General features: G+C 34.2%; 1 protein-coding gene, 1 long non-coding RNA gene and 1 pseudogene across 13 annotated transcripts; 1 reads left to right on the top strand and 2 right to left on the bottom strand.

Moving 5' to 3' along the window:
- Positions 1 to 28: 28 nt before the first annotated feature.
- Positions 29 to 9,789, bottom strand: LOC113717699 (uncharacterized). 11 transcript variants are annotated; one of them, XM_072072843.1, is made up of 7 exons: positions 9,241 to 9,789; positions 5,678 to 5,830; positions 4,746 to 4,901; positions 3,487 to 3,693; positions 990 to 1,119; positions 643 to 817; positions 29 to 548 (listed from the first exon to the last, which is right to left on the bottom strand). In XM_072072843.1, the coding sequence occupies exons 1-3, from the start codon at positions 9,446 to 9,448 to the stop codon at positions 4,897 to 4,899; spliced, it is 366 nt and encodes a 121-aa protein (XP_071928944.1). In that variant the 5' UTR covers positions 9,449 to 9,789; the 3' UTR covers positions 29 to 548; positions 643 to 817; positions 990 to 1,119; positions 3,487 to 3,693; positions 4,746 to 4,896. The 11 variants fall into 11 exon arrangements, with proteins under 11 accessions (XP_071928944.1, XP_071928942.1, XP_027098287.2 ...); XM_072072841.1 differs by lacking the exon at positions 4,746 to 4,901 and adding an exon at positions 1,904 to 2,859; XM_027242486.2 differs by lacking the exon at positions 4,746 to 4,901 and adding an exon at positions 2,807 to 2,859.
- A 3,503-nt stretch (positions 9,790 to 13,292) lies between these two features.
- LOC113717698 (disease resistance protein RPM1-like) lies at positions 13,293 to 16,753 on the top strand (annotated as a pseudogene).
- A 1,673-nt stretch (positions 16,754 to 18,426) lies between these two features.
- On the bottom strand, positions 18,427 to 23,472 carry LOC140021603 (uncharacterized). Of its 2 annotated transcripts, XR_011825496.1 has the most exons (4): positions 23,244 to 23,472; positions 23,018 to 23,065; positions 19,052 to 19,205; positions 18,427 to 18,836 (listed from the first exon to the last, which is right to left on the bottom strand). It is a non-coding gene; the product is annotated as an uncharacterized lncRNA (long non-coding RNA). The 2 variants fall into 2 exon arrangements; XR_011825495.1 differs by having other exon boundaries at positions 18,427 to 19,205.
- Positions 23,473 to 27,868: the final 4,396 nt, after the last annotated feature.

Raw genomic sequence — 27,868 nt, 5'->3', positions numbered from 1 at the left:
TCCAGCACCATTTTAGTTAGAATAGATGTTTAGAGCAAGTGATGCTGATTACTTTTTAATTTTTCAATTCTTGTATCATAGCTCCCAACAGTTAGCTATATTAGAGCATCCTGATTATATCCAAGTTTAACCACCAGGAGTTTCCAGTTAAGAGCAATTAGTAAGAAAAGAGCTACTCTCTTTTCTGTTTCTGTGGGATGGTCTGTTTACAGGGAAGCTTGAGTTGCTGGAATTTGCACTATCCATCTTCAAGTAGCTATAAATTTTGATCCGTCATCGCATTAATTTCTGCAGTAGCAAACCACATCACCATCTTTCTGAGTAACACAAAATGCTCACTTCAGCTTTGCTTGTGGAGATTATCATCACAAGCAAGGTTATCATCACTGACCTTTCTTCCCAGTGTTGGACTTAGCATCCTTTTACCAATGCCCTGAGACACAGATGTGGTTTTGAACTAACAAGCATTTGTAGAAAACTGGCACACCAACCACCACACTCTCATTAGGAATCCCAGAGTGTGGCAGAACCTCAAGCAGTACAGCAAGCTGCAAAAAGGTAGTTAGAATTAGCGCATGAAAATACAACAGCCAGGAAAAGTAAAGGAATTACATTTCTTTATGTTCGTATTTTAGCTGTTACCTCACGGCACTTCAGATCTACAATTGAATCTGGAACATCATCTTTAACAGCAGCTGCCACAATGCTAAAACAGTTGCCACGGTAAGAGAACAGATATTTTGGAACCATTTGAAGTTACTCTCACATCCTTCATCTGAGTTTCCTCAATTCCTCTTCTATTGTACCCAACTGCAAACTGTGGAACGTCATGAGTGCTTTGAGTTCTTCCAGAAGACATACTATAGACATTTATACAGCATAAAGTGAAAGGTCTCTCTCATAGGCATTCATATGCCTATTCCAAATTGCAGATGCTCATGCGACAGAATTAATGATCAACCTGCACAAAAATAAACTTCAGGGCATACCTTTACTGGCTGTGCAACTTTGTTCTTTTTATCTTTCAGAAACTGATTGACTAGCTTTGACACGATAGAGTGTACTTCCTTCTCATCTAACCTACAAGTGGCTTGGATAGGGAATATACGGTGGCACCATCTGCATCAGATGATTAAAGATGCAATTAATAACCAAATGCATCACAACCAAAGATATTCTAAAAAAAGTAAATGTTGAATGAACAGAGAACCAAATAAATGCCAGCTAAAGGAATTGGCTATCACAAAGAAAGTTCTCAAACGTGGACCTCTCTTTGTGTGAGTGCTCTGTGTGAGAATGTACACTTATGGAAGACAATTAGTTTGGGAATACCACTACAATGATTAGTCCTATGCACTATCTCTTCTGTGTCTGTTTCTTCTTTTTTTTTTTTCCTTTTTTTTTTTTTTGCCTGCTTTGGGCACTATTTTCTTTATTCTCTCCTTTTACTTTCCTCTTTGATCCCAAGAAAGGCTATGGGAGAGTTCTTATGCAGATAACAGTTGAGTATGGCAAAAGAAATAAAACCTATCCGCCCCCCAATCCCCTAACACCAACTTTCTCTTTCTTTGCCAGAATTTTTTTTCTAGGAAGCAGTTGCTTTGTCATAAGTTTACGATTTTGATGAGGCTCATGCTTCACTAGGTACACTATCTACTGCTCTCATTTATTGTGAGAAAGAATTACAAATGTATAGCCACACAAACTCTTCTGAGTAATGCATCAACTATCAGACAACATGCAATTATAGAAACAAAGAAAGCCATAAAATTTCCATAGGTTTCTGTAACATGCTTTTGCTTATCAAGAAGAAGCTTGCAGAAGATAAAATCCTATAGCAAATGAATGTGCTAACTGAAAACTATGCTATAATAGACTGCAAAAGAGGATAGGTGGAGCCAACTCAGAGGGTCTTGAGATGTAACGTTGAGTCAGTTGTTTATGCATGCTGACAACAAATTTCTCCACCTACAAAGAAACTCACTATCCAATTGAAGAAACAACATTAAAAGGAAAAAATATGTTGACAATCAGGACTTGAATTCTTTGCACAAAATGGAATCCTAATGATTAGCATTATGTAATTCCCTGGCAAGATATCACTACTAACTTTTGAAAATTAAGCATGATATGGGACTCCGGTAATAAAATGCTACTGCAATAGACTGAGACCAACAAGCAATTTCCTTGATAATCCTAGAATAGCTTAATCTGAAAAACAGATATGAAAGTGACTCAAAATGCTGTAAGCTCATATGTTATAATATCAAATCCATTTAAACAAGCACAGACTGTCTAACTTTTCCTGCTTTCTCTTTAGATTCATGGCTTTTATCTTTTGTTGAATCTTTGTTTTCCCGTTCTTAATCAAACTATGAACTCCATCTGAAGTTTAGATATACCTAAATGACTAGTGCTTTTGTCAAAACAAAATAAAACTCTCCAAAAATGTAGTACGACAAGCCAGACAGTTGGATCCCGAAAGATAAATTGTCGCCAAACAAGAAGACAAGGTCCTTGGAAACAGCCGATTGGGAGAAGAAAATCAATAATAATTTAAACCGAAATCACCAGCAAAGTCAACTCCTTCACAATAATTTTGTTTTCTGTATATGATGTAATGTATGATCGCCCTTATACTGGGAATGGAGGTGGTGGAGAGAGAAAGAGAGAGGTTGGGTGTCCAATGGACAAGATTCTTAGCCTTAAAAAAAATGAAAAATTAGAGACTTCATCTAGCCTCATCAATCAGGGTTTGGTAGGGGAAAAAGGCAGATTTAGAATGCTGCAACCATTTTTTGGTTACCTGCTGCCTAACTTCATTGCAATGATGCATTTGTATCCTCCAAGCACCTCAGTCTAAACAATTTCAGCCAGCAATATCAGAGAGTAAGTCTAATACAACAGCAAGTAATTTTGAAAGCAAAACACCATACTCTATGCTGAAATTAATCTGGGAATATTGCAAGTTAAAGAAGAAATAAGAAAAATGTGCATTTGAGGCAACCCTTGAAAACTGCGTCTGTGACTTTCCCCTATGATATATTATTTATCTTTTATTTTAAAGCTTCTTAAGATAGTAGATTTGACGCTGCAACAACAATATACCAGTAATTGCTGTGAACTTCTTGTATGTTGGTTTACTACCATAACCTTGTAGCAATATCTCCACTATGTTATTTCTTTTACATTTTTACCACATTTTCACTTGGTTCTCTTGCTATCAAATAAGCACTTTTTGTCGAACAATATAACCATGTTACAACAAACGCCATACCAATTAGAAGACATCAATTAACATGGAGGTAAAAGAGCAAACACAAGAAGGATTTGTTAAAATATGCCCCAAAATCAAAATATATGTAACAACTATTTAAAACAAATATTGTAATGCATGTCTTACAATCTCTTGAAAATAAAACAGGCTTTAAGTACAGAGATCTGGATAAAGCTAAGAACATTCAAGGCAAGAAGTAAGAATCTTACTGTGCTGACTTTAGACTCCCACTTTCCTGCAATGGAATGATGTTTTGCACAATATCAACAACGGCAGGGTCCTCCCCCTTAGGAAAGCCGAAGAGAAGTAAACCGCTCCTGGTCAACTTGACTAGCGAAAGTGTATTACTTGTTTCAGTGTCACTTATATTATCTCTAACTGAATCTGGAAGGAGCGAGAGTTTTCTGTGCATTTACCTGACACAACAGGTTGTGGTCAGTTATTTCAGAAGACGTAAAAGCAAAAGAGTTAGAATTACTATAGTCATTGTAAAGTTTGAGGAATTTTGCACTAAAATACTTATGGACGACAAATGTGCTTTCAAATATTTGTACTTTATATGATACGTAAGTGGGATGTGAGGATCCTATAGGAATTTCCCCCTTTTGTCCTTGTTCCTTTCACTCTTTTATCCATAAAACCTTATATTATTTCTCATGTTACGAAAGCAAAGAGAACTTGATGCATCCAAATCCAGGAAAGAACTTTTCAAACTTCTTTTTTGTACTTAAAGAAATAGCAAGGAAGACTACAGAAGTTTCTCATACCAATGTCAGTAAGCTGAAGGAATTGTTAGACTTGCTATTTATTATCCAGAAGCTTGCATTTCTGTCTACTAAAAAAAGATGGCAGGTTTTATTTTCTAATAATGCATTTCAATGGTGCCTAACATTAGTGAAGGTCATTTCATTGGATATTTCTGTTAATTGTTGAGACCCAGAGGTGTGAACTTTCCTATGCCTTCAGTGAAGGTCATTTCATTGGGCATTTCTATTTATAATGACAGTTTAGGACCCAGAGTTATGAACTTTCCAAATTGAAAATTATGAAGATGTTTACTTTGTTGCTTGACATTGAATTAGACTAAAGAGGACTCAATTTTTGTTTCTTTGTGTTATTTGGCATCTCAAAAATGGTGATTATGAGGTCAATAGCAGGACGATCTTATTGCTTTCAGTTTATCTTAATTTTTTCCATCATTAATTTTCTTGGATAATGAGTCACTTTTAATTTTTAATAAGCATAGGAAGAATTGAGTTATGCTTTTGGTTGAATAGAGAAAAAATCAAGCATCAGCTCATTGTTGCTGCCTCAGAATACTACATGGTTGGTTGACCAAATAGAAGTAACTATTTGTAATTGTCAATGGCAATGGAAATTATTAGTAACAGAGAGGTGAAAAGCAAACAATCTCTCTGATGCACTTCTATGCATAGTATTACCACTAAATGAATACAAGAGGAGTTACCATTTATTACAGCAATGAAAAATTTTATAGAGCCTGATGTTGAGTAGGTGCAGTCCTTGCAATACTTCTAAGAAGTTTGGATTACGTCAAAACAGTCATATTCTTTTCTTGAACACTAACTTTTCGTGCATGTTTAACTTCCAGAATAACTTTAAGCTGCAAAAAGACAGAGAAAGAGAGAATGATTTATAATATTTCAAAAAGACTTATGGGTAGTGGAAATCCATGGTACCGATTTGTTACGCAAAAGATGCAAAACAGCAAGAGTAGATAATGTGAAAAAGAAAAGAATGATAGATTGTTCTGCTCCAGTTCTCAGACCATACAACAACATGGGGCTGTTGAAAGAAAGAATAGACAATGGAAATAACACAATTTCTTCTACAACTTTTTTAGAGTACATTCTGTTCATTCATTCATTAGTTTTTCAAAGGGAAGTTCCATTTCATCTTTTCTCTACCTGCTAATAATTTTAATTGTGCCTTGAACTCTACTCTTGTAGTAAGAAGCCAAAACCTTCACAGATAAATACCTCTCACATAAACTATTTGTAGCAAAGTGGGTACACAGATAATTTTTGCTAAAGGCCCAGTCGGGGATAGGGGGTTGGTGTTTAAGCACATGGGCAGTATTAGAGCCTTTTACAAAGTCAAACTAGGCTAAATAAGTATGTCTCAGGGATGCAGCTATCATAAGGTATTTTCTTTACTCTTCTCCTTCTATTTACTTCTCATTCCCTGTTTTTATAGTCACATATTGTTTTAATAAACTTGTTCTTATTGTTTCATGCATACAATTCATATTACCTGTTCTTACAGACAAATCCCCACCCTCTTCATTTTCTTTGTAGATTTGCAGATAGTAATACATGTTAATTTGCATTATCTGTCCGAGCATGTATATAAACTAAAATACCAGACTTCAACTATTACCAGGTTCTCCAAAATCATCGGCCGTATCTTTCTTCGCCAAACTGTTGCCAAGTTTCTCCTCTGTACTTACAGATATTCTACTCTTCTTAGCTGACATATTCACATCCAAACTTTCAGAACCTTCAGCATTAGAATACTCAAAGATCTGACAAACTGCAAAGCATATTTAATCGTACAACCAGTCAACATCTCACAGAACATAAACGCGGCTTCAATTAACTTATTTAGTTTTACATACACAACAAGGTATGTAAAAAAATGTAAAACAAATTCACTTTAGTCACATTCCGCCAGCCTTTTTTTTTTGGTCGGCTTATGTAGCTAGGCCACGGGATGCTGAAGCATATTAACTTTAGTCAGATTCCGCCAGCCTTTTCCTTTTTTTGTCGACTTATGTAGCTAGGCCAGGCTTTTTTTTTTTTTTTTTTTTTAACTTTTTGCAGGTGGGCTGCCGGGCTTTTCTTTGACTAAGCCCGGCAGCCAGTGATCTTTTTTTAAAAAAAAAAAAATTGTGTCATAGCCCGGCACCAATAGTTTGAGACCACACCCCTATCAGAACCCTAAGTGTCCGACTTTTCTTTTTTTTTTTTGCCAATATTCTAATTAATTAGCCCAAAAGGTGATCCTTATACATTCCCTGTGGTTAAGCACTTTTTAAGATACATTGTTTGTAGCTACACATCTCATGCTTATTCTTGTCATCTACCTCTGTTTGAGTAAATACTACAGCAACAGGGTCAATAAAGAAATTAGCATGCTCCCCAGGCTTGATCTCAAGTCACTCATCTAGTTCCTTGTTATCAGAAAAACCATGTTCCTTTGGTATACTAAACAGCAAAACTAGTAAAGATGTTTAGTATATACAGTATGGTTGATTCGGAAGTCCTTTGGTACACTAACAACAAATGATCAAACATCCGAGTTCATCAATTTCCCAAATGCCAACCATGAATATGTGCAATTTCAGAACTGAACTCAAACAACCTTCCTCACCACGGACCACCACATATGCACATCTGCTTCTGATTGAGGCAATACTACATCAATAGCATCAATATAAAAATGAACATGCTCATCTACCTCGAGTTCAAGACTTGTCTAATTCAATGTTGGGAACAAAACAAGATTCCTTCTTCATCTTCTTCCTATAAAGAAGTATCATTTTCCTTCTTCCCCTCCCGAAGAGGGGCAGCAGAATGCTCCTCCTCATCGGGTGAAGTGGTGAACACACTCAACCTAGCACAATGTGGTGGTTTTTGCCCCACAGTTGCGAGGCAAAGGGTAGCAAACTTATTTGGTCCAATTCGCTGTAAGGGCATTGGACTATGACCATGATATTGAGGAGGAAAAAAGTGGTCAGGCAATCCCTCAACTTTACCATAGAAAGGAGCAGGTCCTTGAAATAAACTCATGTCAAATACACGACAGGCAAAAATACTGATGCCGAAATTTGTGAACAAGTAATTCCCTTCCACACAAAAGGGATAATAATGAACCGATCGCGATCATCGACAAACCTTGAACACTTTGTCAATCTCCGATTTGTAACACACAAGAACAACTTGATCCCCAGCACCGATAGGAAACAGGACGTAGTGCTGAGAGTCAAATTTTTTATCCAAGGGAGGGAGGGAGAGATCTTTCAATGGGAGGTTCACCAACATGAAATTTACAACTCAGAGGATGCCGCTATGGTTGGCTAAATGACTGATCCAAATACTTGCCCCATGGATTGCCTACCTCATTTCCTAAGGACATAGATTCTACTACCCCTGACTTTTGAATCACCCGTTCTCAAGCTTGGAAGGGCTTGGAGGTGCCGTAAAAGTAAACCGTGCAATCCTCTTCATCATCAGGCTTCATGACATAATTAGAACCATCTTCAGTAGGGTGAAAATAGAATCCTCCTAAACCATAAATTAGGGAACCACAGGAACCAAAACTCACCTCTAAGCCTAAAGCTGGCATTTGGTTCTCGAGTTTCCGAGCCCAGAGTTTACCACCACCACCACCAGCCTGTGATAAGTTAACTACATACCAAACCAACTCAAATTCTCTGCCAAACCGACTACATACCAAAATTGGTACATAATTTAAGTTCTTTGTTTTTCTGGTCAAATTTATGTTTTAATCCTCTGCGAATAGAAGAAGCACAATCATATTTTGTTAGCTTTTCAAGTTAAATTGCTTTTATATTTATAAATTTTTTTTTTACAGTACAAAATATTGCATATCTTCTATACATTGTTTCTGTTTTTTTTTTCAAAGAAAACAATGCAAAGCTTCCGTATAATTAAGGTCAATTTTTCCTTTACCCGTATGAGATAAGTACTCAAGCTTAAGCTAACTATGTATCCATATGCCTCTTCAAGTTCAAAGAAAATGGTAACTCATTCATATATACACACTGGAAAGCTATAGGTGATAAAGAACTTAACCAGTGTTACATTGTGGATGACGAAACATGTCATTTACTCAAGAAGGCACAGCAGACTTAAGCGGAGTCACTTGATTGAACCAAGTGACAAATGACAGAGTGTGAGCAAAGCAAGGTGAATAAGACATGTAAACAAGGAATAAACCATATTAATCTGTGACCCAGCAATGCACTAATTACAAATAAATAGGTGAAGTGGAAGATCATAAGCAAAAAAATTTAAAGCCAGCTACTAGACTCAGATGTTAATAACCTATTGGCAGGATAATTGACATCTTATCCTTCTGTTTGTCTGCCAACTGAAATCTTAATCAAGTTTAGAACCCAAAAATGATAAACGTTTTTCCTAAACTAAGTTCAACAGATGGAAACAGTGTTGACTGCATTCTTTTGCCATTTTTCTCACAAATGAAGACCATTAGCATTACACTTCATTTCCATACATTTATCACATTTAAAACAGAATACAACTTCAGTTTCTTTGTTTTTTCCCCCTTCCTTAATACCTAATACGTTTGAACAACACAACATGCCTGCACCTACCTTCTGCATTGCTCACCCAGTTCTCCAAACTTCATGAGTTTTATCTATTGTTAGTCGCCATCCCATTTGCTGTTTACTTATGCTTAATCATTCAAACATCTATTCCATAACATTGCTACTCTTCATCTTAAACCAAAACAATTACAGCTGCAAACACATTATACCGGTAATTCAAGCCCGCTATGGTCTTATTCACTTACAAAAACCCCAAGTTCCCAACCTTGCCAAGAAATTAAGAATCCCACCAAAACCAACTTCAGTCAACCAATTCAACTGTCCTGATTCTCAAGTCAGCATGAATTTTCTTTGTCTAAAATTTTCTTATTTTGACATTATTCCCAAAAACTGACAAGAAACAAAACCAGCAGAATTCATTACCTCTTCTCCCTCTCTACATAAACAAAGGAAGCATTTTTATCAATCACCACACTGCCCAAACTAACCCAAACAATCAAATTGAAAATTTTCAAAAACCCAGAAGCAAATTACATAAAAAAGGCGAATAAAGTACAAAAATAACAAAACAGAAGAGTAAAAAAGAACATAACTTTCTGCACAGAAGAGATGAGAAGAGAGGCCTTACTGACGAGGCAGGTGATGAGGAAGCCGGAGTGGGAATGATTGAGGAGAGAAGAAGAGGCGTCGTAATCAAAACGAGGAATGCTGATCACAGCAGAATGCTGCTCCCAGGACCTCAGCTCCTGCTTGGTTTTCAGTTCCACTTTCATAGCTTCTTCAGCCAATTTTTTTGCTTTTTCTTCTGTTTTCGGTGTCCCGAGTTTTTCAGCCATTCTTTTCTGAGTCTATTAGGTGGCGGTTGGCAAGAGTGTTTCGGAACGGAAAATCGGAATAAACCCCATAATTGTTTTTTGGATTACTATTATCAAAATCAAAATTTTGAAATTATATCTAAAAATTTAGAATTTTTCAATTTTCTAGTAACTTGGAGGGTTTTGGACAAAACTCTTTGATTCCCGTTTAGAACAGTAGTATTGTCACAGACGTCGATAACAATAATAGCTAGTTTGGGAGGAAGGAAATGAAAAGAAAAGGAAAGTTTTGAAAGGATAAAAGTTTTTCCATTGTTTGGGAGCAAAAATATGAAGGAAAGGAAAAGATTTCGAAAGATATCTTTTTTCCTTCTAAAGGAAAACTTTCTGCCCAAAATTGGGAAGGAAAGTGTGGTAGTCTCAAGTAAATTTTCAAATATGACAAAACTATCCTTAAAATCCTGATATAAAAAATTTTAATTTCCGATGAATCCTCTACTATAAAAACCCTCACCAAAACATCTCCTTTCACTTTATAGAAAGGATAAATTTGTAAAATTACTTGTTTAAAAATCTTTTTTTTTTCATTTGTATTCAACTCCCAAACAAAAGAAAACTATTTACCTTATTTTCTTTCTTAAACTCCCAAACAACTTAAATAGAAACTTAGATCCTTTCCAATCATTTTTTTTTCTAACTTATCCTTTCTCTTGTTTTCTTTTCTATTCTAAACTCCCAAATTAGCTATTATACAGCTAGTTTGGGAGTTGAGATTCCAACGGAATCGAACAGAAAGTGGATTTTATTACGTTTGGGACTTTCAATTAAGGTGGAAAAGAAAAGAAAAGAAACAAACGAATTTTGAAGGATGCCAAGTGCTGCTACAATTTTTCTGACCAAAAAGGGGGGGAAAGCAAAGGAAAACTGATGGAAGATTATAAAACTTTGGGATAATTGCAGAAATCTCCCCTGACTTTTATAGTAATAGCATTGACCTCCCCTATCAATTTTGAAATAGCACTGAGCTCCCCTATCAAAAGTTGGAGGCAATTTAATAGGCAAAAGTGGGTCAATTTACTAAAGTATCCCTGACATGATTTAATTTTACCAAATGAATGTGATGAGTACTTTCATCAAACCCAACAAAACATTTGTTAATAAAAATTACACTAAATTAACTATTTCTGCATAGTTTAACTAATTAACTAATTAACTAAATAACTAATAATCTGATTATTTAATAACTAATTATCTAATTAACTATTAACTAATTAACTAATTATCTAATTGTTAATAGTTATTAACTAATCAAACTATTTCTGCATAATTAAACTAATTAACTATTAACTAATTATCTAATTAACTATTAACTAATTAACTAATTATCTAATTAATTAATTAACTAATTAACTAATTTCTGTTTATCTAATTAACTAATCTCTATTTATCTAATTATCTAATTAACTAATTAACTAAAGCTGTTGTCTGTTCGAAACTAATAAACTATTTGTATGTTAAACTAATTAACTAATTAGCTGCTTAACTAATTAACTACCTAATTATCTAATTAATTAATTAACTAATTAACTAATTTTTGTTTATCTAATTAACTACTTAACTAATTATCTAATTAACTAAAGTTGTTGTCTATCCGAAACTAACAAACTATTTGCATGTTAAACTAATTAACTAATTAACTGCTTAACTAATTAACTAATTAACTAAAGCTGTTGTCTATCCGAAACTAACAAACTATTTACATGTTAAACTAATTAACTAATTAACTACTTAACTAATTAACTAACTAATTATCTAATTAATTAATTAACTAATTAACTAATTTCTTTTTATCTAATTAACTAATTAACTAATTAACTAAAGCTGTTGTCTATCCGAAACTAACAAACTATTTGCATGTTAAACTAATTAACTAATTAACTGCTTAACTAATTAACTAACTAATTATCTAATTAATTAATTAACTAATTAACAGACTATTTGCCCCTTTGTATTTTATCCGGTTTGTATTTTAAATAAAAAAACTTTTAAGTCTGAAAACAATAATAGTCATAAATAAAATGCTAAAACCCAAGCATATTAACCATCAAATTTGGTAAATTTGAGTAAATTTCCAAAGTACGATAAAATGCCGAGGTAGCTACTTTTTTGACTGAAGCACTTGATTTCTAATTTACATATGACAAGAATCAAACAAATATGTAGTTAGCCGTGTAAAAACTATGTTAATTTATTTCTTAAAAAAGGAACATTGCTCAACTTAATATTAAGGCTTGCTCTTTCGGCATTGTGATTAAAGGAGAATTAAAGAGGACCCATTGTTGAAAACAACAAGAATTAATTGGTCTTTTCAGCAATTATATTATGTCACCGGAGACACAAGTTGCAAGTTGGCTTACTAATGCAATGTGTGGCGATAAGTTGTCGCCTCGCAACTTCCAATGGTCATGTTTTCCATTGAGTTAATGGACTATAATTTGTATGGCAAATGAGATTTATATTTATTTTCCCCCCTTTTTTCGGGAGCAAATGGGGTTTTAATTCTTCCACTTACTTAGTTTACTAAAATGTAATTTAAACTAAATGATTTAGTCCTTCCACCCAAATTTCTACCCAACAGAATTTTCCTACACATTACTGCTCTCACAATTCATAAATAAGTTATTTTAACAATTGAATCTATTAATATATGTCAGTTGGTTTAGACCACTGTGTGATATCAAAGGTGAAAAAAAAAAAAAATTACACGTGTGCATAAAAGTAAAACAAAAAAGGTGTAGATTTTTCTTTTGAAAACTGGGTGAATTGTAGTTTTAGTCTCCAATTTTTAGCATATGTGCTAAATTAGTCTCTCATGTTCCCACCAAAATAATTTTGGTTCTCAAAATTTCTGATATTAGGTGCATTAAGGACATTTGACGAAAGTTCAATAATGACAAAGGGTTAAAATCAAATTACCACTATTTAATAGTTTTGACTTTGCTCTTTTAATCCCTATTGTTTGAAATTTTAATCATTTTAGTCGCTTAAGTTTTCATTAGTGATATTGAGCGTATTTGGATAAAATAAGATGCAAATTACAGTGCAATTGTCTTAAATGGGTGCTAGCGATTCTAATTAAACTTTTTATTTTTATTTCATTTATTCATGTGACTAATGTCTCATATACTTCTTCCTTTTTGCATAATCGGTCTCAAATTTGGTATAATATATGTAACTATTGTTTTATACTATTAGTAATTAATTGATAATTAACCATAATGAGTAAAAGCACTTCATATTGGTATTTATGTTACTAGTTTTTATAATTACAATTCCTAACTCTAACAAATTAAGGACGCTATGCACAATTCATGCAAGAACTTGTGTAGTAGACTAGTGTGAATGCTAATAAATTACATATTAATACTAGAATTCTCCTTTTCTTTTTATTTTATATATTATGTATATATATTGTCATCCAGTTGTAACTTATTTAAAAAAAAAAAAAACTCTTTAAGTTCAACGATGCTATTGTGTTGACATAAAGTGTTTTTATGAAATTGTATAGGGATTTATGAAGGCATTTGCCACATCTATAATTCAATTCACCAATTTTTTTTTCATTTTAAAGCCGCTGGCTATGACTACTTGAAACTAAAGGGACCATATCGATCATAACCTCAAACATTAGGAACTAAAAATGTAAAGTCAAAATCAAAAAATTTGGAGAATAGATTTATTTTGGCTAAAATATTCGGGATCAGTTTGATATACAAGTCAAATATTGAGTACCAAAACATATAAATTATATTCCTTTGGCAAATTCTTATATTCCTAAAATATAAATTATGTAGATGGGGATGGGTGGGGAAGGCCACTTGCAAAAATTAATGGGAAACTTTTGACTATGGCCCATGGAGACTATTGAATCGTCCTTTGCACTCTGGAAAGCATTACTGGAAGAGACAGCATCACAAAAAGCAGCGATAAGGTACCTTCCTTTTTCTACTGATCATTTGCCACTGTGAAGTCTTGGCCTGTCGACTCTTGAGAAATTTGATTGAGCATCATGGCAGAGAGTGTCGTAGGTTTTTTGATTAAACAGCTCTCAACCTTGCTTTCCCATGAGATCACACTTTTGGAGGGGCTTAAATCAGATGTTCAATTCATCAATGATGAACTCGGGAGCATGAAGGCTTTCCTCAGAGAAGCTGAAGCAAAGGAAGACAATAATGATTCTCAACTCCAAGAATGGCTAAAGCAGGTTCGAGAAGTTGCTTATGATACAGAGGATGTTCTCGATGATTTTACCTTCCGCTTTGCTCGTGGTTACATGGATGGATTCTGTGGCAAGGTTGGAAAGATCTATAACTCAATGAAGAATCTGAAAGCTCGCCATCAAATTTCTTTGGAGATAAAAGACATCAAGGCCAGAGTTGGAGAGATTTCAGCAAGGCATCAGAGGTACCAGTCCCTATATGGTACTCAAGAAAGGGGCTTCAGCTCTTCCCGTCAGGTGAATGCAGATTTTGACATTCGTGCTCAATCACTCTTCATTGAAGAAGCTCAACTTGTTGGGATTGATAAGCCAAAAGCAGAGCTCATCTCAAAAATCCTTAATGACCATTCCCAATTGAAAGTGGTTTCGGTTGTGGGAATGGGGGGACTCGAGAAGACTACCCTGGTGAAAAAAGTCTACGATGATGCTGCAGTGAAGAAACAATTTCAGAGCCATGCCTGGATAACTGTTTCTCAAAATTTTCAGTTCAGCGTCATCATCAAGAACCTGATCCAACAATTGTAAAACGAAATCAGACAGCCGGTCCCTCCCCAAGTGGAATCCATGGATGTTCTTACGCTGAGTGAATTTGTCAAAGACTTCCTCCAAGAAAGAAGGTACATTATTGTCCTTGATGATGTGTGGAGTATAGATGCCTGGGCAGCTATCAAATGTGTATTGCCTGACTGCAATATCACTAGTCGTGTTGTGTTGACAACACGAATAGCTGATGTAGCTTCTGCGTCTTGTTTAGGATCACTTGACTTCATCTATAAGATGAAGCCTCTTACTGATAAAGAGTCTTGGACTCTATTTTGCAATAGAACATTTCAGAGCAATGACTGTCCTCCAAATCTTGAAGAAGTTGCTAAAAAATTATTGAAAAAATGTGAGGGCCTACCGCTTGCAATTGTTGCAATAGGTGGTGTTTTGGCTCTAAAGGACATGGAAAAGACAGATGAATGGGAGATGATTCTTCATGGTTTTGGCGGCGAGGCAGATGGCAGTGGTAAGCTTGACAGGATTAAAAGGGTACTCTTACTTAGCTACAATGATTTGCCTTACTATCTTAAAAGCTGCGTATTATATCTAAGCATCTACCCTGAAGATTATCCAATTGATGTGGATGATATACTTCTGAAATGGATTGCACTAGGATTTGTAGAAGAGAAAGAAAGAATAACATCCACTGATATTGCTATGAGATATATGAAAGAACTCATCAACAGAAGCTTAATCCAAGTTAAATCCTCATTTGCCGATGGCAGATTGGAAACATGTGGTCTCCATGATTTTCTACGTGAAATCATTGTTTCAAAATCCAAAGAGCAGGACTTCACGACTGTGGCCACCAGATATTACACAAGATGGCCTACAAAAGTTCGACACCTAGCAATCCACAACTTCACTGATAATCCACAAGAATTTAGTGGCTTAAAGTGTCTTCGGTCTGTGGCAATATTTGGGTATGAAGATCCTTTCACAACTACATTTTTATCCGAGTTCTTAAGTGGTGATCCCAAGTTGCTAAAGGTGTTGGATTTGCATGGAGCTGAATTGGACAACATCCCAAAGCAAGTCTTCAAACTATTTCATCTCAGGTATCTTAATCTCAGTGGAACTGGAGTTAAAATTATTCCAAAATCTATTGGGAAGCTTCAAAACCTTGAAGTTATAGATCTGATAGGAACGAATGTAACAGAGTTGCCTGCGGATATTCTAAATCTAAGAAAACTCCGTTGTCTTTGCTTAGGTGGAGTGGGTGATTATTCAAATGAGTATGCAGTTTGGGGCTGCAAATCTCCAGATGGAATTGGAAAGCTTGTTTGTTTGGAGGATTTGTTTGGTATAGAAGCAGACAGTGATAAAATAGTAAGGGAGATTGGAAAGCTAACGCAATTGCGACGATTAGCCATCACAAAGCTGAGAAGAGAAGATGGAAAAGAGTTGCTGTCCTCCCTCTTGAGGCTGACCAACCTTCGAAAATTGGTCATCTCCTGTATTAAAGAAGATGAGATCCTTGATCTCCAACATTCCGTCTCTCCAAAACTTGGATTCCTCACATCTCTGTTGTTGAAGGGGCGTTTAGAGAGAGTACCGCAATGGGTGACATCACTTCAATCCTTGAGAATCTTACAGTTGGACAATAGTAGGTTGAAAGAAGATGAGAATGTAACAGAAAGAAGATGAGAATGTAACAGGCTCCCTCGGACATTTGCCCAATCTGGTATCACTTACTCTCTATCGTGCTTATGAAGGGGAGACACTGTGTTTCGAGGTTGGAGGATTTCAAAAACTCCAGCACTTAGAGCTTGTGCCATTAACAAGACTGAAATGGGTGAGTGGAAGAGGAATCAATGGCTACTCTCAGAAATCTGCAATTAATGGGTTGTAAACTGATGCAGGAGTTGCCTTCAGGCATCCAAAACTTGACCGGACTTCAATTTCTTGGGTTCTTTGATATGTCTGATGAGCTAATGCAGAAAGTACAAAATTTAGATCAACAAAGTGAAGATTATCAGACAATTTCTCATATCCCTCAAGTTTTCACTGGTCACTGGATTGATGGTCATTGGGAAGGCACGTTCCTCTAAGAGAAGAGAAGCTAAGAGACAACTCTTTGCAGCTTTCAACATTAATTGATATTCAGTCAACTCATCTCTTCTATAAGTCTCAGGTTGCTTACTAGCTTTTCCCTTATTTCATTGAGTTCTCGTTTACTTTTTCCTTTCTACTGCTTACTACATTTGTATCAAATCATATCATGAAATAGCTACAATCACCTTCAATTCCTCGAAATAGTTTTTTATAGTTGGCTCCATCAAACTTGCTCTGGTTAAGTAAAACAGAGAAGGCAGTCTTCATTAAGTTAATTTTGAAGTGTAATGAAGCAGTTAGTGAAATTAGCTTGGATGTATAACACCTTTTGAAGTCCAAAGTCCAGACTTGAAGGTTGTCATGGCAAAATAAGGGATTTCGCAAAAGTAAGGAGTTCTCATGGCTTCTACTTTTTCAATCCTCTTGGAAATTATGATCATTCCTTTTCATGTCTTGGTATTTACGTGGTCTTTTGAGTTTTTGCCTTCATCACCTTTGGCATTTCTCTTCGTTCTTCCTGTGTTTGATATGTTTTGTTTTTGGTTGCAAATTGTTGTTTCCTTTGGTCGTTTGTTTTAGCTGTACTTGTTGTAGTACTTCTGCAACAACGGCCAACTATACTTGTTATGGCGCTTGTGTTCTTGGACTTGAAATGTATAAACTCCATTTCATCATGATGTAAGATCTTCATCTGATTTTACCCCAAAGGGCCAAGCAATGTGATTGAGAACACGCCATTAATGCTGGGATCGATGTTTTCCAAAATTGAATTTGAATCCTCCCTCGATTTTTGAAGTAAATAACTCTAAGCAATTCTCTGTCATTATCACAACACAGAAACTTGACAGGGTTGCAATGAACATGTTTCATTTCATGCGATTAGACACCACAGGCCATGTAAAACTGATGGAAGAGTTGCACTCTATAATATATCTGTTGAGCTAATGCACAAATGAGGGTAATGGTGGCAAATGATCCCAAACTTCAATCGGCTGTCCATGACCAAAGGTAATTTGGGCGGGATGTGTTTAATATATATGGGAATCTTTTGAGTTTTTGTAACAAGTAATTTTATATTTCTGAGTAAACACATTTTTGAATTATATGCTTAATGCACGCAAACTTCCATGGTACAAAACTAGTTCTTTACCTCATTTTTTCCTCTACTTTTAATACATAGCAATTTGTACAAAGATCTAATTGACTACAAAAAACTATCATGTTAATCTTGATTGTCGAGTAATATGAACAAATATAGCACCCTCCGTATGATGAAATGCCTAGTGATTTTTTCTTTTAGTATGATGAAATGCTTAGTAGGCAAAAATTTGAAATTTAGAATATGGATTTCTTTGGTAGGTTTTACAAGTCGTGGAAACATCTTATTATATTCTACAATAATCAACCATTTTGTTATATCCACAATAATTTATTTGGGCAATTAGTGGAAAAAAATAGGGGTAGGATATTAATCTGAATTGATTTTTTTCTGGTAGAGTATACTTGAAGAAAGAAGGGATGTAATACGGGCAAATGATTTGAAGATATTAGTTTGTTCATTTTGTTTTCTCTTAGTCCTAGTTAGCAGGCATTTGTAATGTACTTATATAAGACTCGTTCTCACGTATCATACAAAAAACTCCATATTTCCTAGATTTCAAAAATACTTAGCAAAATACTCATACTTTTCAATTAACTCTATGAAACACACAATAAATTTTTGTCATGTATTGAGATACACAGGCATAGTTCTGCTCATCTGATTGAGCTCTTTGAGACCTGAGTTTTCACTGACCAGTACACAAACTGATTATTGTATACCAGCATTTTTATAGAGCTTTAAGAAATTTTCAGAATTAACTTGACAGTTTTACTGATTTGACATAGCCAAATTGCAGATTGAAGGGGGCAAGATTTTGTTGTTCAAACCATCAACTTGATCTACTAGCTTGTAGCTTATTTTCAAACCTGCACATATAGTTTTCGTTTAGTCCAAAACTGAGCCCATTTTTAGTACTAGTACACACAAATGATGGCCATTTTCCTGCTCCAATAGTCCCAAAAAAGTTCATATGCCAATGTCACAAATCTCATGCATAAAATGCAGGTTTTAAAAGAACTATTTGACCAAATAAACTATTCAAATACTCGGAACACTTGTAACAAACATGGGAATCATTACTCTACAAAATGTTTAGTCTAGCTGCAATATTGGGCCAAACTATATATAAGCATAACCAAACATTACAAGATTTTCCAATGACTACTTCTTTAATAACTTCTTGGAAGAAGAACAGTGAAACCAACAGATACTCCAAAGAGGAGGATGAGCAGGACAGTGAGGTTGACCATCAATGCTTCTTGCCCTCTTCCTAAGCCCGTGAAGATGAATTTCTCAATCAAGCCGGTCACAGCACTCAATATTGCCATGAAAAATATAACCATGCCAAGCAGGACATGCCATGGTGCAAAATTTGCTCTAGTCGTGGAGTCTCTGGCTCAGAACCAAAAGGTAAAGAAGCCAAACAGCCACTGACAAAAACACTTCAGAATCTTCCATTAGAATCTGGATCTAGTTGTTTTAATAAACTTGTTCTTATTTTTTCATGCATACAAGTCGTATTACCTGTTCTTACAGACAAATCCCCACCCTATTCATTTTTTTTGTAGATTTGCGGGTCGTCATACATGTTAATTTATCTGTACGAGCATGTGTATAAACTAAAATACCAGACTTAAACTATTACCAGGTTCTCCAAAGTCGTCGGCCGCATCTTTCCTCTCCAAACTGTTGCCAAGTTCCTCCTCTGTACTTACAGATATTCTCCTCTTCTTAGCTGACATATTCTCATCCAAACTTTCAGAACCTTCAGCATTTAGAATACTCAAAGATCTGACATACTGCAAAGCATATTTAATCGTACAACTGGTCAACATCTCACAGAACATAAACGCAACTTGAATTAACTTATTTAGTTTTACATACACAACAAGGTATGTAAGAAAATGTACTGCAATTACAGGTAACAAGACACCAAGCTGATTTCTACACTTTACACCTTTTAGATGCAAGCAGGTTTCCCATTGAGATAGTTCAGATATATGAAATTGGATGAATCAATCAGATCATCTATAAAAAAAAGAAAAAGAAAAAAGAAAAGATGGTGAAGAAATATCATGCATGCTGATTCTGCACAAGTTCAGTAGCATAAGTATATAAAAGCCATAGGCTATTATCTTCAAGAATTACATTTCATTAAACTGCAATTTCTCTACTAATAATCATATCAAACAATTATGTCAGAATTGCTCCCAAACTCGAGTATTCTGCCCCCGGACCATCTGTTGTACCATAAATTTCTGATTATCCTTGTGCTAATTGTCACTCTTTTAACCAAGATTTCATAAATTAATACAGCTATCAAGATAGAACCGGGTTAGCAAAAAAGTTGTAGAAAGAAGCATTCTTCTAAGATCAGAAGTGCTAAAAGTCAATCAAGTTTTGAAAAAAAATTAATGAAAAGAAAAAGTAAAGAATGACAATAGATCACCACCAGCTAGCCAGACTCACTTCATTTCTCCACTATTTTCCAAGAGGAAACAGTTTACATAGAATAGCCAGTAAGAAAAGATTATCTATATTTGACACATAATTCTATTATCTCCATAGGAGGATTCAGAGGGATTCTCATCTTTAAAAGTCAATAGTTCGATTTGGTAGCAGATATTTCTGTTCTCATGGAATTCTTCAGGTTTCAATCAGCAATCAGGATATAAAAGTCTTCTATAGCTGCAACTGATGGAAGTAGAAGAATACAGATAGTTATTGATGCATATGAAAATAACATGAGATTTGGAGAATATGCAAGGTTGTCCACTGTAGGAGTGATGTATCAGATCTCTATGTTGGCAGTTTGAAAAGGAGAACTGGTACAAAATAGTATCCCCATGGACGCAACGGTTTCTAAATTTCTTCTTCCCTACTTCTGTTCTAATTTTCTGCACTGATTGTATCCTAGAGCCCTATTTAGTGCACAAATTCAGCAACTCAATATTCCAACAACATAGAGCATGCTTCCAGATAACAAAGCACTTCCCCAGCTTTTGAAATCCATTAGAAGTACACTAAAATAGCTTCTGACTCAGTAAAAACGTCCTGAACTCTTTTAACTAATAGCAGCAAACTCATTCACACAAAATTTGAACACAAGCTTTTAACACTGAATGTTATTTGACAGTGGGGAGGACAGGTTGAACTCTTACTTTCACATTGGTGTATATTCAAGGACGGGAAAAGAAACTACCACATGCAATGGAAGATGAGAGTAAAATGTCAGGAAGAAAGCCACATATGACACAAAGGTTTAGGACATCACTTCCAAGACAAAGATGCATAAAAAATTCACCAGTGAATAACTTAAATAACTCCTTCATGGATGGCCTAACAAACCTGGGTCTGTGGGGTGTGTGTACAATAGTACATGCAATATGTACTGGGCTTCAGCTCAGCCCTGGGGACCAGAATATCTTATGACAGGAAATTGAGGTGATGAATCCCAACATTCCAATTAAAAGCCCTTCCAACAAAGTCAACGAATAAGCCTATGGTCTCAAACAATGGCCGAAGTGTCCTCCACTGTCAGTTTACCCAATACCCATAAGCTACTAAAGGACCATAAATTTTAAGTCTACTGAAATATGTAGAATTTAAATTTTTATTAAATAATCTAGATCCTAAAAAGATTACCCATTCTTCAAAGTGGGTAAATTGGATCTTCAGCCAAGTTCCCAAGAATATTAAAATTTACTCTTCCCTTAAACTCTTCATTGGTTGCATCAGTCGTGAATATTGATGGCATTCATAAAAAACGAATGGAACGCATAATGTATCAATATATCAACATCAGTTTGAAGCCCTAAGAAAACATTCAGCACACACAGCTTTTATAAAAACTCCGTGAAGTCAAAGGAATAGAATCTTGCAAGCACTAGATGCACACCTCCCCATTCTCCAAGTTGGTTTATCATTTGTCTTCCCTTTGCAACGAGAGAGGTCCAAGAAATAAAAACGATACAGGCTTTGGAGAGGACTTCAAATATAACTGAAACTCATTCATTTCTTTCACATAGTGATAAGCCTCAGCAACGCTTGGCCTCTGGTGTAAATATATCCAAAAACAATTCCAAACAAGTTGTCTGCCACAAGATTTTAAACTAACTCTAAATTGTCCACTTATTATTTGGGCCCTAGAAGAGTGCAACATCTCATGCCTATACAAGTCCCTTTAGGTATGAATGAAAGACAATTATCTAAAGCTGCTGCAATGGAGAATGCCTTTTTGATATTAAAAGCAAACTGAAGCTTATATATCTATTTCTTGAGAACTCAAAATAGGTGATTGGCAATCAGCTATATATTTCATGCATATAATATCTGATGTCTCAAATGCCGAACAAAATTGGACTAATGGTCTTCTCCTTCCAGAAATATGATCACTTAAGACCATGTCATTCTTTAGAGAAATATAACGATACACTTATTAAATTGCTTTTATATTTAAAAAAATTTTCTTACGGCAGAAAATATTGCATATCTTCTATCTATTGTTTATGATTTATTTTCAAAGAAAACAATGCAAAGGTTCCATATTAGTAAGGTGAATTTGTGCTTAACCTGTATCAGTTATGTACTCAAGCTTAAGCTAAGGTTACTATGTATCCATAAGCCTCTTCAAATTCAAGGAAATTGGTAAGTCATATATATATATATATATATATTCTGGAAAGCTGTGAGTGATTAACCAGTGCTGCATTTTGGATGTCGGATCATGTCATTTACTCAAGAAGGCACAGCAGACTTAAGCAGTCACTTGATTGAACCAAGTGACAAATGACAGTGTGTAAGCAAAACATATTGAATAAGACTTGTAAACAAGGACTAAACCATACTAATCTGTGACCCAAAAATGCACAGGCTACAAATAAATGGATGAAGTGGAAGAGCATATGAAAAAAAATTTGAAGCCAGCTACTAGACTCAGATGTTAAAAACCTATCGGCAGGATAATTGACATCTTATCCTTCTGTTTGTCTGCAAACTGAAATCTTAATCAAGTTTAGAACCCAAAAATCATCAATGTTTTTCCTAGACTAAGTTCAACAGATGGAAATAATGTTGCGTGCATAATTTTGCCATTATTCTCACAAATGAAGACCATTAGGATTACACTTCATTTCCAAAAAGTTATCACGTTTAAAACGGTAAACAACTTTAGTTTGTTTGTTTTTCCCCCATCAACACCTATTGCATTTGAACAACACAACATGCCTGTGCCTACCTTCTGCATAGCTCACCCAGTTCTCCAAACTTCATCAGTTTATCAATTTGTTGCCATCCCATTTGCTGTTTACTTATGCTTAATCATTCAAACATCTATTCCATAAAATTGCTACTCTTCATCTTAAACCAAAACAATTACAGCTGCAAACACATTACACAGGTAATTCAAGCCCGCTACAGTCTTATTCACTTACAAAAACCCCAAGTTCCCAACCTTGCCCAGAATCTAAGAATCCCATAAAACCAAGTTCACTAAACCAATTTAACTGTCCTGATTCTGAAGTCAGCATGAATTTTCTTTATGTCTAAAATTTCCTTATTGTGACATTATTCCAAAGAACTGACAAGAGACAAAACCAGCAGAATTCATTACCTTTTTCAAAAATTGACATGGCTTCTTTTGTTGCACTTTTCTCCCTCTCTACATAACAAAGGAAGCATTTTTATCAATCACCACACTGCCCGGACTATCCCAAACAATCAAATTGAAAATTTTCAAAAACCCAGAAGCAAATTACATAAATAAATGCCAATAAAGTACAAAAATAACAAAAAAAACATAACTTTCTGGACAGAAGAGATGGGATGAGAGGCCTTACTGATGGGGCAGGTGATGAGGAATCCGGAGTGGGAATGACTCAGGAGAGAAGAAGAGGCGTTGTAGTCAAAACGAGGAATGTTGATCACAACAGAGTGCTGCTCCCAGGGCTTCAGCTACTCCTTGGTTTTCAGTTCCAATTCTTTTGCTTTTTCTTCTGTTTTTGCTGTCACAAATTTTTCAGCCACTCTTTTGAGTCTATCGGTGTTTCATTCCCAGTATTATTGAGTTAATGAATTGCAATCTGTATGGCAAAGGATATTTATATTTATATTTCGCCCCCTCTTTTGTATGGCAAATGAGGATTTATACCCTAGTTCTTCCACTTACTTTACTGATAAAATGTGATTTATACTAAATGATTTAGGCCTTGTTTGATAATCCAATTTAACACTTAAACTTAATGGATTCAGATCTGAACATCTTCAGATGTATTTGATAACCAAAAATAGAATGTCTAAATTAACTAAGTGGCATTGAATTTTTTTCGCAAAACTTGAAATATTAAATTTGAAGTCTGAATCAGATAAGCTATTAAATTGCGAAGTACTAAATGTGACACATTTGAGTGTATATCAAAATGAAATATTAAATTTAAAGTCTGAATCTATTAATTTATTGAATTGTTAAGTACTAAATGTAATACATTTGAATGTATATCACATTAAGTGATAAATGAATAACTTATCACCTATTTTTTGGAGCAAGTTTTACCTGGAAATTTAGTGTCATTTTATTTTTCGAACCCAATTTTGCCTAGAAAATTCAGTGTCATTTAATTAATTCAAATGTACAATTTTTTGGTTATCAAATGCGTTTGAACATGTTTATATCTAAATCCATTAACTTTAAGTGTTAAATTGAGTTATTAAATAGGAGTTAATACTTAACAATTCAACAACTTAATTTAATGGAATTCAGACTTCAAACTTCAATTTTCAAACTTTAATTTTACCAAATGCACTATCCTTTTACCCAAATTCTAACAAACAAAATTTTTCTACATATTACCAGCCTCACAATTTACAAAGTCATTTTGACAATTGAATCTATTAACCGATGTCAGTCGGTTTGGACCATTATGTGGTATCAAAGGTGAAAAAAATCACATGTGTGCCAAAAATAAAACCAAAAAAAGGTGTAGATTTTTCTTTTGGAAAAAGGGAGAATTATAGTTTTAGTCTCCAATTTTTAGATTAAGTGCTAAATTAGTCTTTAATGTTCTGATCAAAATAAATTTGGTTCTCAAAGTTTTTGGTAGTAGGTACATTCTACAATGACGAAAACTCAACAATGACTAATAGTCAAAATTTAATTATTGTTATTTAACAATTTTGACTTTGTACTTTTGGATTGAGATTTTAATCATTTTAGTTGCTTAAGTTTTCACATAGTGATATTGAGGGTATTAGGACAAAATAAGACGCGAATCACAACGCAATCGTCTTAAATTGGTACTAGCAATTCTAATCAAACTTTTTTATTTTTTACTTCATTTATTCATGCCACTAATGTCTCATGTACTTCTTCCCTTTGGTATACTTGGCCTCAAACTTAGTATTATATATGTAATTATTGTTTTACCCCTTTCTTACTCATTTTGAGAGGGAAACGGATTAGCATGAAAATCTGAGGCAATCCTTCTAGGACTATCAATGGGGCTTAGTCAGTTTGAACTCGGCTCCGAGAAAAAGTCTAATGAGTCTAACTGTCATTGAATTGGATTGAAATCAGATCTAAATATTAGTTCCAAATTAAATTTGAGTAGAGTTTGGGCCTTATTAGGGGCAAACCCGATATAGGCTCGACCCTTTAATATGCATATATATATATATGTATATAATATTCATACTTTGATATATATAATTATATATCTAATTATATAATACTAATACTTATGAGTTATTTGTCAAAATATATTAATATATATATATATACACGACTATTACATATACAAAATTATGTCAAAAGATTTAGAAGGACAAATCTTAGTATGAGCAAATTGAGGACCTTTGAAGATATATTAACTATTGATCATGTTTTATTTCTATTTTCCATGTACATTGAATTAATTGGATATATTATTGTTGAAAAATTCTTGGTTTATATACTTTTTAATGAGTTGTTACCGATTCTTGTATAGTTTTAATGTTGTGGTCCTATGGATATTAAATTAGTTTAAAACTTAATAATTATAGTAATTACATTAAGGAAATTAAGGAGTTATAAGTGAGTTTGAGTTAAATCCGAATTAAACTCACAATTTGAATATTTTGTGAGTCAAGTACGAGTTTCATATTTATCAATCCAAAACTCATAATTCGAAATCCAAAAGTGGTACTAACTACTAACTATAAAAGCGAACCTGAGTTTGTTAAACATCGATTCAAATGGTCCAATTGACAGGCCTAAGTCCTTTCCGTCTTTTGATTTAAATGAAATTAAATTTAAACCTATAGTTTAGTACTCATATTCCTTTGTACCAAAACAGCCTTTTGACCTTTGAAAAAAAGTACCCAAAATACTACAAGTTATCTTCACCTAGATTAGAATTATTTCAAGTAATCTTGAAAGTCAAGTCACATAATTGATTTTCTTGTCTAGGTTCTATTTTTCTTTTTTAGTTTTTTATTCTAATTGTAAAAAAAAAGGTTCTAATCGCAATACTACTATGATTGATCATGGAAGTATATTGTTTGGATTGCATTTTTTGGAAGGGTATATTGTAATACTTTTTTAGATATGATATATATAAAATAAAAAGTTCATTGAAAAATGTATCAAGGAAATATTCCCAAAAAACATGAAAATTTTGTCCAGAGAATGGCAATCAAAAAAAAGCCAGTATATTGGCATACTACTGCAAATTGTCCTCTTTTCTACAAATATATTATTTTTAATAACTTAAACTATCCAAAAAAAAAATCTCTAATCAAAATATTGAATTGTTATGTTCAAACTTGTAACATCATGTTTCTAATAAAACAAACAAAATAATGAAAAAGATCAATCTTTAAAAATATTACCTATGGAAGATAAAAGCAATTGACAAAATTCAAGAATTCTTCCAGACTTGTGGTTTTCAAATATCATTGATTTCCTCCAGTTTCATGTGATCTAGTAGGCCCTTGCAATTTTAATCTTTTGCCATTGCTAGAAAATGTACAATGGTAGGGAAAGAACGGTTTTGGTAGTGAAGAAAGAGGCAAAGGAACTCTTTTATAGCAACTGTGAAGCTTTAGGGCAATTGCAGTAGTTAACGAATAGACACAACCGATAAATGGACAATATTGCCTTTTTACATAGTAAAAAGAAGAGAAAGAGTGCGCGAGACCTTTTTTTTGGGAATGCTAATATTATTTGCCTTTTGAAAACTCCAAATTTGGGAAAGAATGGTTTCAACTTTCCTTCTCTCATTTGTTGCTATTGAGAGAACTCCAATAGGTACCACCTTGTCACACAATATGAAGGGTTGTTTTTAGGTTCTTCTTATTGTTTGCATTGTAAGTATTGAACCTGTAGTTAAAACTCTACCAGATTTTGATTAGTTGGGATTTACAATGTGTTCATGCGTTCGTGATTCTTGGGTTTCTTTCTGTGCATCTTAAGTCATGATTACGATAAGAAGATTTCGTTTGATTACTTTTGAGGCTATAGGTACGCAAGTTTTAGTAGGGTTCTTCATTGAAGAAACCTTTTCTTTTTAACTGAGATTGGTAGTTCAGAAAATTGATGAAAAGAATTTAAGCCTGACATGAATAGAAGTTATTCAAACATTTCTCTTCTTTCCATTTTTAAATGAAGTTCTTTCTTCGCATGTAAAGAAAGAAAAAGCAAGTTCAAGAAGTATGTTCACCATTGTTTAAAAAATCAATTCAAAAGGTTTATTCTTTTGAGAAAATCAAAGAAGAGATAGTGAAATAAGGAAGAAACGCAGTTTTGATTCCTAATGTTTAGCTTGCGTACCAAAAAGATCCTTAATATTTTGACAAAAAAAAAAAATCTTCTCCATAAAATTTGTGATTTTAGGCAAATATAGAACAACTGACAAAAATCAAATTGGTTTAATCCATTGACAGGCACAACTAACCCATGACCACAATCTCATAGTCCATTTCTTCAAAAGCAACTTCATTCAATTTTTTTTTTTTTTAATCTTTAGCAACTTGTAGGTCGATGTCATCATTATTTTGCAGATTCTGTGCCTTGTCAAACTAATATAAGATTAAGTGATTAATCAAGTTTTCTTCTTACTTGCAGAATGCTCGTTGATGCATGTTGATGTGTTATTGAACTCAAAGACACCACTTCATAACCTTAGTAGAAGTTGGGGTCCAAAGTCTACCAAAACAAATAGAAAAACACACAAATAAACAAAAAAAAAAAAAAACTTGCAAATCTATTATACCAAGAAAAAATTAAGATAGCTAAGAAACTACATGTAACTAACAGTTCATATTATATAAACGAAAAGCATGCTGTTTATTTGTGATAATTGTGCCATATTTCTAGTACTTTGCTCATATACTGCATCACATTTTTTTAAAAAAGGAAAAGAAACTCCATTGCAAGTTGCTTGCAAACGTTTATGGTAGATGGGCTCAGGCAAATGCCTTTACCTGTTGA

This window comes from Coffea arabica, chromosome 11e (genome assembly GCF_036785885.1).
Source record: "Coffea arabica cultivar ET-39 chromosome 11e, Coffea Arabica ET-39 HiFi, whole genome shotgun sequence".
NCBI classification, from domain to species: Eukaryota; Viridiplantae; Streptophyta; class Magnoliopsida; order Gentianales; family Rubiaceae; genus Coffea; species Coffea arabica.
Note: the sequence above shows the minus strand (reverse complement) of the source record. Positions and strands in the feature narration are given on the sequence as shown.